The 17,043-nt window shown below is 39.4% G+C and overlaps 1 protein-coding gene across 1 annotated transcript in view; it reads right to left on the bottom strand.

Annotated features, from left to right (window-relative positions):
- The window catches only part of phf11 (PHD finger protein 11), a 167,913-nt gene that overhangs the window by 75,660 nt on the left and 75,210 nt on the right, over positions 1 to 17,043 (bottom strand). Inside the window, exons 18-22 of the mRNA XM_041210924.1 lie at positions 14,814 to 14,931; positions 14,219 to 14,369; positions 9,543 to 9,823; positions 7,444 to 7,532; positions 3,657 to 3,770 (exon numbers count right to left, since the gene is read on the bottom strand). Coding sequence (XP_041066858.1) covers positions 3,657 to 3,770; positions 7,444 to 7,532; positions 9,543 to 9,823; positions 14,219 to 14,369; positions 14,814 to 14,931 — 753 coding nt within the window. The remainder of the gene's footprint in view (positions 1 to 3,656; positions 3,771 to 7,443; positions 7,533 to 9,542; positions 9,824 to 14,218; positions 14,370 to 14,813; positions 14,932 to 17,043) is intronic.

Here is a 17,043-nt window from a genome sequence, read left to right as displayed (position 1 = left end):
AATCACTTGCTGGTTGAGGGATGTTGGACTCCATTAGCCTTTGAGAGCTCAAGAAGCCTTTGTAGCCGAATATATCTCCACTTCATTTTCAGCAGTGACAATATATCTTAGCTAATTACTTATCAGTGGCAAATTATAAATCACAACTAAAGTCTGCTTTATAAAACTGGTTTTCAGGTCATCAACTCAATACTTAGCTTTAGCTTAGAATACCCATATATAACTTATCTCTCCTCCATTTATCTAACCTGATCAAACTTAGCTGATTTCACTCTACATTTAATAAATTCTTCATAACCCAGTGCACACCACCTCCATTTCCTCCTGCAGCGTGATGGTGAGTCAATTACATTTTTATCTCCTCCATGTCCATCAGAACCAATGAAAACCTGTTATTTTTCAGCTTTTCAAAATCAATTTAATTGATGTCTCTCAAGTATACAGTATTTATGACTTATTTGTCATGGCTTCAGACTGAGTCTGCATTTGTCAATATTGTCTTCTCCATTTCCTCACAAATACCTCACATTCTTATCCCTCTATGGAAGACTGGCTTGTAAAAGCTTTCTCAAAGTACTGTTGAAATTAGCAATATGCTTAGATTTAAATACATGTATGTATGTATTCAGCTTGAAATATGTAAAGGAATAGGTTAGTCCTGCAAGTTTTGTTTTTTTCTGGAAACTTTGTAATGTTTTGTTTCTTTCGAAACAAATAAGTGGAATGATTGTTCTTGGGTGATGCCACCTGTACCTACCACAGAAAGGGGCCCCAAGGTCAGATGAGACCTAGAAGGAGAGAAACTGGTGAATATTTAAAACAAACCATGCTACAAAACTGTATTAGGCTTTTCATTTAACTGTACCCAGTTAAAATACTTGCTGAATACATTGTGCGTGGAAGTAGAATAGAACTTGAGTGAACATCACCATGGTTCAACAGCCTGATTAGAAAGATTAGGATAGCCATTGTGTACAGTTCATTAATAGGTCTTATGAACAACTTTGGCTGGTGATAGGGCAGATATGAATTAATCAAACTTCTGCAGGTCTGTTTTGAAGGCCAGGGATGGAATGCGTCATGGGACGATGCAACTGGTCAATGAGAATAGTTTGAGATTGAATCAGGAAAGGATGAGGTAAGAGTTATGGATTATGGATAGGAGGTACTGTGAAGACTCAAGAAGCTAATGACAGGTGCTTAGCATTAAAAGCTGAATTTTCAATCCAAGGTTTAGACAAGAACTCAATGTTTTATAGGGTATTTTGAAACAAAGTAAATCCCAAAGGGCGAAAGGGACTCAACAATAATCCATCAAAGTACGCACTGAAAAAAGGCATAAAAAGTGAGACACTTTAGGAGAGTTCAGTGCAGTTAAGCAGTGGAGAAGAACTCTCATGGAAGACTCCTGCCAAACTCTCGAGTGGTTTGAGAAGATTTATTCTATTCTTTCATAGACTGTGGGCATCGATGGCTGGACCAGCATTTATTCCCAGCCATAACTGCCCTTGAGGCGGTGAACCGCCTTCTTAAACTGCTGCAGTTCAAGTAATGCAAGAGCACCCACAGTGCTTTTAGGGAGAGAGATTCAGGATTTTGATCCAGCGTCAGTGAAGGGATATGGTTCCAAGTCAGGATTGTACGTAGCTTGGAGAGGAACTTGCAGGTGGTGGTGTTCCCATGCATCTGCTGACCTTGTCCTTCTAGGTGGTAGAGGTAACAGGTTTGGAAGGTGTTGTCAAAGGTGATTTAAAAAAAATCATTACTGGGATGTGGGCCTCACTGGCTAAGTCAGCATTTATTGCCCATATCTAATTCCCTTGTTCAGAGGGCATTTTTAAGAGTCAACCACATTGCTATGGCTCTGGAGTCACATGTAGGCCAGACCAGGTGAGGACAGCAGATTTCCTTCCCTAAAGGACATCAGTGAACCAGGTGGGTTTTTATGACAATCGCCAAAAGCCAAGAATTAGAAAATAATTTTGAAATAAAATAGGAAATTATGTAAAATGATGTCTTGTATTTGATTTTAAGAAATAGAAAAACAAAGAACCAACCAGAAGGCATCATTTTTGAGAATCAGCTTGTAGAAAGCAAAATTCAAATTTTATACTAAATACTTACTAAAAGATATCCATGTTGGTCTGGCTATTGAAAACTGGCACCAGAAATGAGCCTACTATCACCTTTACAAAGACTATTTACATTTTTAATTGGTGAGACCTTCACTGAAGGGTTTACATATTGAACATTCAAAATGCTGTAATAATGTAAATATACATTTCAACTCCTGTTTAGACTGGTCTATGTCTATTGACCATTACACAACCGATACTAAGGCAAAAACAGAAACAGAAATACCTGGAAAAATTCAGCAGGTCTGGCAGCATTGGCGGAGAAGAGTACAGTTGACATTTCGAGTCCTCAAAAAAAAACTCGAAACATCAACTGTACTCTTCTCCGTCGATGCTGCCAGACCTGCTGAGTTTTTCCAGGTATTTGTTTCTGTTTCTGTTTTGGATTTCCAGCATCCGCAGTTTTTTGTTTTTATCTCAATACTAAAGCAATTGGTCTCAACATAGCAATGACTATTAGAAGTGTTTGCTACTCCAAGATGGGGGTTTATAGTTTTTTTTTTTCTTTGTGTTGCAGGTTGCTGGCTCAAAACCAAATAGAAGTATTCAACAAACAGAAAATAGTGTGCCAGCACATTTCCTCAAATTGTTACTATGCATGTAGATGAGCAAGGTCCATATTCACCAAAGCAACTGCAAAAAAAAAATCATTGATGTTGGACGGAACATGAAGTGTTTCTCTAGAATTTGCAACTTCAATTATGGTAAGACCTTCTGCCTGCAATGTCAGGATAAAGAGTTTGGATTTGAATCAGTTTCACCAGTTTTATCACAGAATTTCTTCATCCACCCATCTTCTCTCCTCCTCTCCTGAACGAGAAGAGTGTACAGGAAGAAATTTTGTATCTCACACAAGAGGCTGTCCATTCTTTGTAAATCAAGAGTGCTTATCTGACCAGCTTTTTTGACTGCAGTTTGGGAGGGAGGGGGAGTAGGGGAAGGAATCATCAGTTTTCATCCTATCTTCTCACACATGCATTTTCCATCATGAATCATTAAATAAAACTCAAGTGGGAACACCACCCAAGCTTTCCTCTCTTCAGCCTAGGAGGTAGAGGTCAATTGTAATGTCCCAAAAGCGGAGATCAGGTAACTTGTTACAAATCTGGGATCTTCTGGTGTGTATGGCTGAGGATAACAACCCAGCAGTGTCTTTAGACCACTAAAACTTCTACTTTTCTGTGTACTGTCTCTAAAGTCAGAAATGTCTCATGGCAATGACAAGATCATCAATTCAGTTAATTTCGACATTTAAATTGCAAAAAAGTATTTATAGTACAAGTTAATAAAGCTTATAAACTTTAAAAAGGCACAGAACTGTTATTATTTGCCCAATCTGAATCATAAGCTGAAAATATGGGGGTTGGAGAACCATTTTAAATTTAGAGCTGACGTACGAGTTTACATTCTTGTCTTGGTTCCTGGTGAGTGGAAATTTCTTTTCTGGTAATAATTTAGAGCATCACATCTGCATTCCTCAACTCTATAATGAAGAATTTTGAAACTTGATAGAAGTATCACACTATACTGTTTCTGCAATTGACAGATCCACAAAGACATGGAATTTCTTCTTCAGGCATGCTTCCTGTTGAATATCTGTAGTCCCATGTCAACTCTGATCCTGCTTTGATGTACCTAATAAACCAAGCACACACATAATAAGTCTCTCAATTAAAGAACACCTTGGACTTACTTGTTAAAGTAGGCTTTAATCCATAGTGAATTCACTAACGTCATTATACAATGGGGATAGAACAGATGGTACAACATTAGACCTTTTTGCATTATCATTACTAAACCTGTCCAGTTCAATATCAAGAAGGTATCCTCGTTAATATATTAGGCTCGCGTTTCAGTATTACTTAATGTAAATAATCAACCCACTTAGAATCATAGATTGGTTAGAGGACAGGAGGAAGCCATTCAGCCCATCATGTGTAAGAGCAACTCAGCTAGTCCCACGCGCCTGCCCTTTCCTGTAGCCCTGCAAATTCACTCTCTTCAGGTGGTTATCAAATTCCTTTTTGAAAGTCATGACTGAATCTACCTCCATCACACTCTCAGGTAGTGCATTCCAGATCCTAACCACTCACTGAGTATAAAGTTTTCCCTCATGTCGCCACTGGTTCTTTTGCCAATCACGTTAAATCGATGCCCTCTGGTTCTTGACCCTTCCATTAATGGGAACAGTTTCTCTATCGACTCTGTCTGAACCTCACATGATTTTTGAACACTTCCATCAAATCTCCTCTCAACCTTCTCTTTCTCTAGGGAGAACAACACAACTTTCTCTAATCTGTCCACATAATCAAACTCCCTTATCCCTGAAATTATTCTCATAATAGTTAAGGTCTGGTTCTCTGCTAGTCTTTTTTGATGTCTGATTAGTGGGGAGGGGAGGGGGGTGGGGGGTAGGTGTGAAAGGGAGAACATTTTTTATTGCACATGAAACACCCTTAGGCTTACACTGTGTCATATAGGGAGCTCCATTCACAATTTTAATTATGAGGAAGTCAATACATTCTAATATTTACCAGTTGATCCCCTGTAGATGTTTTCTTGAGGATCAGGGGTTTTAGTTTTTTTTAAAAAGGAGATTGATCTGTTGTAACAATGGTTATGACAATGGAGTGTATTATTTCTCTTGTAAAGGTTTGAGTGGTGTGGGAAAAGTTTCATGAGTGTGGGGAGAGAGGTGGTGAGGAACTACTAAAGGAAAATACAGAGGATCTTTGGGGGGGCTGGTTAGTTGGTACTTTGGGCATGAAGGTAGGGGGTATTGAGTAGTTGAGGGGAGGAAGGTAGTGGCGTGGCAAGTATTTGGGGTATCTGATCCTGAGGAGTTAGGAGACATATATTTTGAATTGGAGGCTGAAAAAAGTGGCAATTGTGAGTTCAAGAGAACGACACTGGAGGAACAGGAATTGAAAATAACACTAGGAAGAGGCATTCAAGGAGACAGTAGTGAAACAGACATTGAAAGAAGAGGTTATGGGCAAGAAGGGTTTAAAACAAAAGGAGATGAAGAACACTGTCCACACAATCCCTACCCTTGAAAAAAAAACACTAAACAGTGGTTTTAAAAAGAAAAACTAGGAATAGAAAACAACAGCATGAGCAATAAACTGGAAAAAAAAACAAGAATGTGAAAGTAAAGGGTAGCATAAAACAGAGCTTTAAAGGAAGAGGCCAGGGAACAAAATAAGAGAAAGCATAAGACATGCAAAAAACACAGCACATGTCTTCAAGCAAAGGTAACTTGGACCCTCCAAAGTTCTCTTGACTTGTGAACCATTCCTTTAAATTGGAAATTTGTGCTTGCCATTCTGTTATTCAAGAAAGGTGAGAGGGGGAAAATAAAGAATTATAGATTAGTCAGTTTAACATTTGTTGTCAGGAAATTAATAAGGGTCCATAACTAATGAGAGCTTGACTGAAAGCCTTGAACATTTTCAGTTGATCAGAGAGCCAGTATGGATTGGTAAATGCCTTATGAACCTGATTGAATTTTTTGAAGAGGTGACTAAAGTAGTGGACAGGGGAATGTCTGTGGATGTTATTTATATGAACTTCCAGAAGACATTTGATAAAGTACCTCAAATGATTGTTAAATTCCGTGGGTAAATTATTGACCTGGTTGCAAAACTGGTTGAGCAAATGAGACAGAAAGTAGGGAGAATGGGCAGGTACTCTAAATGACAAGCTGTGACTAGCAATGTCCCACGAGGATCTGTGTCAACCACTCATCATTTATTCATACTTATATGATGCAATAGAAAGCCTGTTACCCAAGTTTGCAGATGACACAAAGGTAGACAGCATTGTAAGCAGTGTAAATGAAAGTATACAATTACAAAGAGACATTGATAGATTAAGTGAATGAACAAAACTGGCAAATGTATTTCAATGTAAACAAATGTGAGGCCATCCACTTTGGGCTGTCAAGGAACAGAACAGGGTTCTAAATGGTGAAAAGCTAGAAACCGCAGAGGTCCAAAGGGATTTGGAGATCTAGATACATAGATCATTAAAATGTCAACAGGTGTAGAAAATAATCAAAAAGGCAAATGGAATGTTGGTCTTTATATCTACAGGACCAGTATACAAGAGGGTAGAAGTCATACAAAGCCCAGGTTGGACCACACCCGAGTCTTGTGAACAGTTCTGGGCACCTCACCTTAGGAAGAATATATTAGCCTTAGAGTATAGTGCAGATTTACCGGAATGGTGCCTGAACTCGAAGGGTTAAATTATGAAGAAAGGTTACACAAACTAGGGTTATATTCCTTGGAATTTAGATGGTTAAAGGTGACTTGATTAAAGTTTTCAGGCTATTATGAGGAAAGAAAGGATAGAGGGGGGGAAACTATTTCCACCAGCTGGGGAGTCCAGGACTAGGGGGCATAATGTAAAAATTAGAGCCAAACCTTTCAGGAGCAAAATTAGGAAACAATCTACACACAAAGGATGGCGAGTAATCAGTTCCATAAGCATACCCTTGATCTTTGGAGCTAATATTCCCTGTTTTAACTTAATTAATCAAATGAAAAAGGTTCAAAGTCTGAGGTTCAACAGGCACTGTTATTTTGGGAATTACTGCAAATGGACAGCAACTCTCTTACTGCAGATGACCTCACTTGATCACTCCCAATGCATGCAGCTAGCCAATCTAATTGGGCGATCTTGCCACATTAAAAAAAATAATAGTCCAGTTGGATTGCTGCACATTACTGTGGGTTCATTCAACAAATGAACAGTGCAATCATCACTTCAAATTCTGGTCTCTTGTACATACCTCCTTCCTTTGTTCCACCACTGGCAGCCCTACCTTCAGTTGCCAAGTCCCCAACTCTAGAATTCTCTCTCTAAATCTGTCTCTCTCTTCCCCTTTAAGGCACTCCTTAAAATCTATCTCTGACTAAGCTTTTGGTCATCTGTCCTAATATCTCCAAGTGGTTCAGTGTTAACTTTGTTTGATTCTGCTCCTGTGAAGCACCTGGTGATGTTTTACTACATTAAAAGCACTATGCAAAAGCAAGTGGAAGTAATAAATAAATGGCATCATAACTATAAAGTAACTTTGTTTCCAGATTGCCAGTTTGATTTGATTCCAACTGAAGGAAGAGGATTAAGTGATCAAACTAGTGTTTCACTTGATCACTGCTCTTACAACATAACTTTATTAACTATATAAAATGCAACCATACACTATATAAAATGGAAACTGTTTTCTGAAAACATTACTTGAAATACAAACAACATGCTCAATGGACAAACATTCTGATTTTATCTGCCAACATTCACTTACCTGTTAGTGAAAAAAGCTACCCAGGGGAAATTCTTATCATGGGTATCCACAAAAACACTTTGTACCATAAGGTTTGGATCACAGCTATGCTGCAAACAAACATGTATATATTTTAAAAATGAGATCAGTGTACAAAAACCAGAGCAAGCTGAAAAGCAAAATAGAGATGCATGGAACAGGCAAACTATTTCCAATGGAAATTACTTGGACCCATTCCTATCTAGGCAAGTTTAAAAAAATCATACTGGCCTGGAAATTTGGGTGCAGTGGAAGAGGGGAAATATAAGGAACAATTGTTGTGTCTTAACAGTGAGGTCTCAGGTGCACCTGATATTGTCAAGTGCTTCAAGTGTCATCATCAATTGAGCTAGGTACAATGCCAGGCATCTCACCAGTGAAGCCAGATTAAAAAATCAGGCTATTATGACAGCAGCAGTAGCCCTTGGATAAGTGAAGGAGGGTGGGGTGGTGGCAGCATTGGTCGTTGGGGAGGTATTTTATGTGCTTAAGGATCGCACTGCCAAATTTCTAGGCATTACATTTTGTAAGAACTTAAAATTTGAGGACATTTTCATCTTGCCAAGACTCTGTTATTATCTTATATCTGCTCCATCATCAAGACCACCAATTTGAACCTCCATAACAAAGCCAGACTCTACCCCTGCCTCAGTTCATCTGCCGCTGACACCCTCAACCATGCTTTTGTTGTCTCCAGACTTGAATATTCCAACACACTCCTGTCCGACCTCCCACATTCTTCCCTCCATAAACATGAGAAGGTACAAAACTCTGCTGCCCATGTTCTTACTGACAAGAAATCACCTGTGCCCATCATCCCTGTGCCCTGTAACTTGATCCTAGTGGGCAAGTTAAATCTGGGGATGGGTCCAACTTTCCAATCCACACGCATACATGACCAATGTGAATGATGAGAGCCTGGGATGTATTCAGAAATAGGTTTCCATGATCAAAATCTCAGGTGGTGGTTAGGCCTCATGACAGCTGCATAAAGGGTCATCCATAAGTTTTGTCAAGATGCACTAGATTAGAATTTCACTGATTTTTTTCCTTAACCCAAACTATACAGTGATGCAATATCTCCAAATATGCTGTGACAGTGAAATGTGTATTTAACCAATGGGGGAATTTTTTAAAAATTGAAAAACCAAGGTAAAGGGTCAATCATGTGGGCAACATCACCAGAGTTGACAGATTATTAAAAAATGGTGAGATAGATCAGAAAGTCATTTAAAGTCCTTGTAAAGAAGGAAGAGTGTTGGAGAGAGGAGTTGGAAACCAAAGTTATATCAACTTCGGATGCTGAGAAGGGCAGAATTTAAGTTCCATAATGTATTGGAGTATATGAAATTGAGACAAAGATGAGCAAAAGAATTTGAATGAACAAACAAATAGCACTAAATGAAACAATACATTGGATCTACCACCAAGGCTTGTAGTCTATTCATTTCTATCCTTTAGCTGATGCCTGTGTTCTAAGTCGCACAAAGTCCTGTTCACCTATCACCCTTGTGCTCGGTGATCTATGTTGGCTTCCAGTTAAGCAATGCATCAATTTTTAAATTCTCATCCTGGTTTTCAAATCCTTCCATGGTCTCGCCCCTTTCTATCTGTCATCCCCTTCAGCCCCACAATTCTTTGAGATATCTGCGCTTGTCTAATTCCGGCTTCTTAAGCCTTCTGATTTTAATCACTTAACCATTGGCAGCTGTGCCTTGAGCTGCATGGGCCATAAGCTCTGGCAAACCCTCTGCACCTTTCCACCTCTGCCTCACTTTTCTCCTTTAAGACACTCCTTAAAACCTATCTCTTTGACCAAGCTTTTGGTCATCTGCACTAAGATCTCCTTAAATGGTTTGGTGTCACGTTGTTTTATACTGTTCCTGTTAAGCACCTTGGGGCATTTTATTATGTTAAGGATGTCACAAGTTGTTATTGTTTAGTCATAATACATATCATCCAATTCTGGCAGTCAGCAGAAATTGAAGTAATTGCAGAGAAAGATTACAGCTGGCATAATCATGGAACAGTTTTTACTTGATGCTCTCAGGTCAAAGGCAGCACCTTTTTTGGTTACTTACATTAATAAATCGCCCTATGTTTCCTTCTTTTGTAGCATCCAAAAAATAACAGCAATCCTCTCGTTTGTCACCATTACATGTTCTTTGTAATTTTGAAGTCAGTTCTTTGTGATGGTTATCCTGAATCAATTTGTCTTGTGTATTTGCCTTTTTGTTGCTTCTTTCCTTTTTCTGTTTATTTGTTTCCTGTTTAGAAAACACTCGACTCTCAAAAATGTTTTCACCCAAAGGAATAGAACAGTTTCTCCCATAACCAGCACTGCTTCTGTTTTCCAAGACTCCTATAAAATTGCCAAATACAATTAATAAGTTACACATGAACATACCAATGTTATCCCCATGTTAAGTATAGCATCACTCAGGAAATGTTTGGTTGTGATAATGAGTGTGCATTGATCAATGCTAATAACTGAGCAGTATCCTAAAGCAGTATCCTAAAAAATCAAATTAAAAATGTTTTAATGCAAATCAAACCTCAGTGTAAATGTGGGACTTTGTCTCCACAAGATCTGTGGGGCGGTCATTCCAATCCATACTGTCATGGACAATTGCATCTGCAAAAGATAACTGGCGAGGTGAGATCAAGTAGGTTTTTCCCTTGTGTTGGTTCCCTGACATACTTAATGACCCAGTCTGGCAGCCACATCCTTCAGGAGTCAGCCAGCTTGCTCAGTGCTGGTGCTACACTGAAATCCCACCTAGAATATATTCTGTGTATTCTGCGTACTTGCTACCATAACATGATCCAACAATTGAGAGATGACAGGGGATGGGAATTCATAGGAAGTTTACTTATCCTGCGTGTTGACAAATGCCACGAGGCTTAATGGGGTCTGAAATCAATGTTGAAGACTCTCAGGGATACTGTGCTACCACCTCTGGTGGGACTATCCTTTCATGGGATGGAGGAGGAAAAGTCTGGGATGTTGGCTGATAAGCATGGCAGGCTGTTGTTTGACCAGTCTGTGGGACAGCTCTCTCAACTTTCACACAAGTCCCCAGACTTTTAATGAACAGGATTTTGTAGGGTCAACTGAGCTGGGTGTGCCTGTCATATCAAAATCAAAACCAAGGTCAAAACAGAGTAGTCCATCCAGTTTACTCTTAGTACATTTCTTCGTAACAATTTGATACAACTGAGAGACTTGCTAGGCCACTTCAGAAGGCAGTTAAGAGCTAAGTCACATCGCTATAGATTTGGATATATGGGCAAGGATGGCAACTTTCCTTTCCTAAAAGACATTAGTGAACCAGTTGGGATTTTTACAATAATCCAATAACTTTTTGGTCACAATTATTGATACTAGCTTTTTATTCCAAATTCATTTGTTTTTTATAAAATGAATTAAAATTCATAATTGTCATGTTTATTAGTCCAGGTCCCAGGATTACTCATCCAGTAGCTCAATCAATAAACCATCACACTTGTTGTCACAATAAAAAAGGTGCATGTGTTAGAAAAGGTTCAAAGCCCAGGAGAAGGTCCTATATGAATGCAGAGGTCCACGTATTGCTCCTTGGCTGAGGGAACCCAGTTAAAGACTACAGTCATTGAGAATGCAAAGAGAATGTGAAAATGCTGCAGCCTTTTGAAAAAAAGCAATTGGGCTAATGTCAAATAGGAAAGATACAGATGCGTACTAACATTTTCTTTTATTTTCATATAGAGAGACTATATCTTTAATCATAAATAAATTTCTAACAAGAGGATGGATCTTTTGTGTCGTAACTCGAGGAAAAGGGTGGCAAGTAAAGAGATAGCCAGCAGTATAGGCTAAAGGTACAGGTTAAAACAGGTTAGAAAGCAGCTGCAGAAGATTCATGAAGAATCACCATTACCATGAGCACGGTGACTAAAATCTGCTGCCCATGTCCTCACTTGCAACAAGTTCTATTCACCTAACTCGTTACTCGACAACACCTCCCAAACTCTTGACCTCCATCACCTAGGACAAACGCAGCTGATGCATGGGAACACCACCATCTGCAAGTTCCCTTCCAAGTCACACACCATCCTCACTTGGAAATATATCATCATTCTTTCACTGTCGCTAGGTCAAAAATCTGGAACACCCTTCCTAACAGCATGTGGGATGCAGTGGCTCAAGAAGATGGCATACCACCACCTTCTCAACAGCAATAAATGGCCTTGCTAACAACGCCTACATCCCATTCTATGACAGGGAATGAAACATCAAAGAGTAAATCTGCATTTATATAGACCCATTCATGACCTCAGTACAGCCCAAAGTGCTTCAAAAAGTAATTAGTTGTTCGTAAAGTGTAGTGTGTTGCAACGTAGGAAATGCAGCAACCAATTTGGGCTCAGCAAGTTTCCACAATCAGCAATGCAATCGTGACCAGATCATCTGTTTGTGATATTGGTTGAGGGATACATTTTGGCCAGGTAAAATACCTTGGGCAAGGTGAGGTGCAAAATAGGTACAGGTTCTTTTTCTCTTCTCAGCAGAGGGGCCCTGGACTTTCAGTTGTTACTTCCACTAATAGAACAAGTGATTTTGAAAATCTCACCAGCAGGGGAACAATGTGCTACAACTTCACATTAGAACACCGATGTGTTCTGTCATTACTTTACAAAATGCCTTGATCAATCACGGCCAACCTGCCTGGTTTGAATTTAAACAAAGCTTGGCAGATAACTGTCAGCCATCAGTTAACCGATGTATTCTCCATGGCAATGCCTCTCCCAGAGTCCACTTACCAACCAATTAACACTCTTTTCATGCTGTATAAACTGTTGCTCCCATTACATTTGGTATTCTTGTAAATTTCCTGATGAGTGCAAGATGAAAAGCTTTAACATGTGTCTTTTCAGCAAAATGTTTCAAAGTATTGGGATAGTGCATGAAAAAAAATGACATTTTAATGATGCGCCCTGCTATTAACTTGTATATTGGCTAGCAGGTTCAGGGGATCAAAAGATATGTAATGAGTTACGAATCTCCATATCAAAGTGATCAATTTGCACCACTCTTGTCATTTGCTTCATACAAACAGCATGTTGTCCCTGGCTTCATCGTTGTTTTGAGCAACTTTCCATATTTACACATTAATTACCCATTAAACCAACCACAGAAAGTTAAGTCTATTTATTAAAAACATAAGTACTCTTTTGACAATAAGATAAATTGCCATTTACTGCTAATTAAGCTCTCTGGTCCAGAAAGTAAACTGTGGAGTCTTCTCCTGCAATAGTGAATTATTCTTGGAGATAAATGTCATTCCCCCCCCTCCCATCCCACATCATTTTATGTTACTCTTCCTTTGTTTCTTTTTCTCTCACATAATCCCTCTCTTTATTTCTCTCTACTGGATTTTACTCTAATTCACTGTCCTTCTCCATCATTTCTCTGTATTTCTCAAAAGTTAAATTTCCTTGGCTAAAGAAATACACTATTGGGCTGACTGTTTATTATGGTCCCAGGTGCCCTGCTTCCCTCACCACACTTCCAGCAAGGGTGCAAAGAGTGTTTGAGCTGAAAAGTGAAGGAAAATGTTTAACTGCCCTGCTTACGCTGTGAAATGCCACAAGTAATTTAATAAATCCAATAGGGAATTCAAGAGAAACTTCTTTATCCCAAGAGCAGAAAAAATGTGGAACTTGCTATCACAAAGAGTGGTTGAGATAATTAGCATAGATGCATTTAAGGTTAACTTAATAAACACGAGGAAAAAAGAATAGAAAGATATGCTGATAGTATTAGGAGGGGGAGGGTGGCAGAAGGCTCATGTAGAGGCCTTTTCCTGTGCTGTAAATTTTATACAGCCCCTGTAATGCCTAGTTCCAACAATTTCTGGCACCTACAATCTTAAAAACTTCAAATCAAAGTGGCGTTCAACAAGGAGATTTCAGGGAAAATCATGGCCAAAATAACATGCTACACTTGTTACATTGTGGATTTTTGACTACATTCATCATCCATATACAAATTCTCCTAGCAAAGGTTAATTAATAGCAATGAACAGACAGAATGCTGATTGATTTTTAAAAAAATGCCTTCTAGTATTAAGACCATTGGAACACTCTTCTCTGCCCATCTAAGATTGGTCAGCTGGGTAGAAACTGCTAGTGGAACTCAGACATTAAATAGAAAGCAGTATCGATCAGGTTCACATCATAATGCCTAAGTACAATCTCTACCACTTATAATGGGCACGCTGATGTTAGTGCAACTTGCCTGCTATACCTGGTGGCTAGTAAGACCAAAGAGTGAAGCAACCAACATATCTTTATTTAATAAACACTTAGTTTCCACTGAGCCACTGCCTCACAACTGTTGCAGCTGCATCCATAATTTCACGAAGGTAACTGCACTTTAACTAGGTGCAAATAAGTGACTGAACACACAATGTTGCCTCAAATCCACATAGCTTTTTAAATTGGTAAGTACATGGCAAGTACTTATTGAACTGTCCAAAACGCTGTGCTGAATACATTTTAAGTTCCACCAATGAAGTTGACTCCAATGAAAATCGGAAATGGTTATTACTGTTTCCCTGATTTAGACAGCTGCTTGTGGTATGCATGGACTGTCTAGGCGGTGGGAACTGCAAGTGAACAAAATCGCTGATATACCAGTCCCACTAATACTGACAGCCCTCCAACATTCAGGTTTCAGGCCGTTAATCTATTGAGCTGCTCTTTACTAAAATACCTTTGTCACTGTTGATAGGTTGATTATCTGACAGAGTCTGATGTTCCTTCAGTGAAAACGGCAGAAGTGTTCTGGGGAGCTTTTTGGATCGTAGCCCTGATGATTCGTTGTTGTCTTCCTCCGAACTACTGTGCACTACAGAAATCTGTCCCTGGAACGCAAAAACAAAGAATTTTCTAGCCACAGCAGATCTCAATGGTGCCAGCTAGTAGTGTACTTGCTCCTATGCACGACGAACAAGAATAAAGACCTTTTCAAAGGCTATTAGATTGGGCAACGAATGCTGGCCTTGCCAGCAATGTTCAAATACCATGAACAAACAATAAGTTAAACTGAAGCACCATGTGCCGGTTCAGATGGTTGTAAAAAGAGCCCATGGCATTAATCAAAATCAGAAGGAGCCCCTTCCAGTGTCCTGACCTTTCCAGTGTCTTGGCCAACATTCATTCCTCAACCAATATGACTAAAACTGATTAATTGGAAGTGATTAATTTATTTCTGCTCCTCCCACCCCAACCCCCCAAATTATTTACTTGAGAAAGCCACGAAGGTGCTTATATTTATACCAGTATTGACCTTTCCGATCATCCTTTACCTGCTCCAGAAGCTTTCTCCGTCGAGCCTGAAGGACAGCAGTTTTTGTTTTAGGCCTTTTAATTGCTGACATTTCAGGATCATGCAAACAGGACTTTCTATCTTCAGGTTTCTCCCTGCTATTCAAAAAGGTTGTAAGTAAAAAGTGCATCAAATAAGAGAATTCAAAGTCAGATTGATGATATTGGAGTATGACCATTAATGAGTAACTATCTTGGCACCTTTTACAGCTTGAAAATCTGGGTAAAAACTTGCCTGAGAAATACTTTGTTAATATGCTCGATGATTCTCGCATTTTAACTACAGGTATGCTTTGGAAGAAACAATGAAATCTATGATTTTTAAAAAAGCTTTGCTTCCAAATATTCACTAGAAATCTGGATTGTACCCACTCATCCCTTTCTCACATTCATGTGGCCTCATTCCCTCTCCCTTAGTTGCCATCTTCCTTTCTCAAATTCCCTTTCTCCCTGTTCTCCTTTTCCTTTCCCATAATTTCTGGAGTTGTTGAACTAAATGTTAACATTGAATTCCAGACTTAAGTCTGGACTTAATATTGAGTTCAACAACATCAGACCATGAACTCTCTCCTCCATCTTTACCCTTTCTTAATCCATTAAAAACAAATTATTTATTCATTAATTTTATTTAATTTTTAAAATCCCTTTTCCCCAACCGCCCAGATCCCCCCCAACACCACACTTAACAGGGCCATTTGTTAATTGTTTCTATGTTGTGCTTTCACAGAGCATTGACCCTTGTTCTGCTATTAACACATTCTGCTATCTTATCTTTATGCCACTATCAGCACCTTTAGTTTTTAACACTACCGTTAACACTATCTTTTGTCTTGTGTCCATGACATCTTTGTCAGTCTCTCCTGAGCTCCCACCTATCTCTGACTTTCTATTTGGCTCCACCTGTTCCACCTCCTCAAGCAGTATAAAATCCATCACATTTCTAGTTCTCTTTAGCTCTGAAGTCGTCATATGGACTTGAAACGTCAACTGTTTCTCTCTCTACAGATGCTGCCAGACCTGCTGAGTTTTTCCAGCATTTTTGGTTTTTATTTCAGATTTCCAAGATCCGCAGAATTTTGCTATTATCTTAAGTGAGGAACATGTACTGTTTACCTCTACAATCTAGATGTGTTTTTGTTCATCAGTGGTTACCCCAGTTAGTCAATGGAAAAATACATTAAATTGAAAAAAGTGGAAGGTCCCAGAGTATTTCAGAGTATCAATAAATCATCAGGGAATTAGTTATATGTATAGCTTTCTGCCTCACTGTGTTCCTATTACACTTTGCTGTTAAATCCTTTTGTTTGACTAGATCATTATGCGGGTTTCTGAAGTGTTACATATCATCAAAATGAACTGGGGGTAGGGGTGGGTGGTGTAATGTGCCCAAAGGCCAGAGTTCCAGCTCCTCACAACCTTGAGAAGCACAGGTAGAAATTGGATATATTCACAAAACCTAGGAAGTGCTGTGGTGCGGGGGCAGGAAGGGGACTGTTCACTTGCATCATGGTTACCGGTTTCAAAAGAAAAAACTTTTCTATACTCATACTGCACTTGGGGAATTCTGAAGAAGTGGAAGAGCTTGCTATCCAGTGTCTGCTGTGGCTTGGTTGGTAGCATTCTTGCCTCTGACTCACAAAATTCCAAATTCAAGTTCCATTCCAGTGTTCGCATACAAAAATCAAAGCTTGGACACTCCAGTGCAGTACCTAGGCATTCTTAACCTTCTCCCTCTCAATTCATACATTCCAACCCTGTTTATGGCCGTGGTCTTCTTTCCTCTCCCTCACTTAAGCTGGCATTCTTTCCTCCCATTTAAGCTGGACCACCAGCTAAAGCTAACACTCATTTCCCCGCATCAGTTCATGCCAACACTCCCTTTGCCTACAGCATCTCGGTTTATGCCAAGAGTCTCCTTCCTCCTCTCCTACAAAGCACATGTCACTCACTCATCTCTTCCCCTCCCAAGGCAGTAGTCCCTGCTTCTGCTGCTTATCCCCTTCCCATCATTTCTCCCCTTTCCCTTCATTTCCCCAACTCTCTCACCTTCATGGCTATCTATTACCCCTTAAACCGCTAACCATTTCCTCTCCATCCATTAAGTATCAATCCTACCCGAATGTTGCCACTAAGACTGGACCTGTACCTCAGCATCAATCCCCAAATGATGCCACTAATGGATGTGATCCTGGCTCTTGAATGCTGCAGGTA

The sequence above is a fragment of the Carcharodon carcharias genome, chromosome 18 (genome assembly GCF_017639515.1).
Source record: "Carcharodon carcharias isolate sCarCar2 chromosome 18, sCarCar2.pri, whole genome shotgun sequence".
Taxonomy (NCBI): Eukaryota; Metazoa; Chordata; class Chondrichthyes; order Lamniformes; family Lamnidae; genus Carcharodon; species Carcharodon carcharias.
This window is presented reverse-complemented; position numbering and strand designations above follow the sequence as displayed.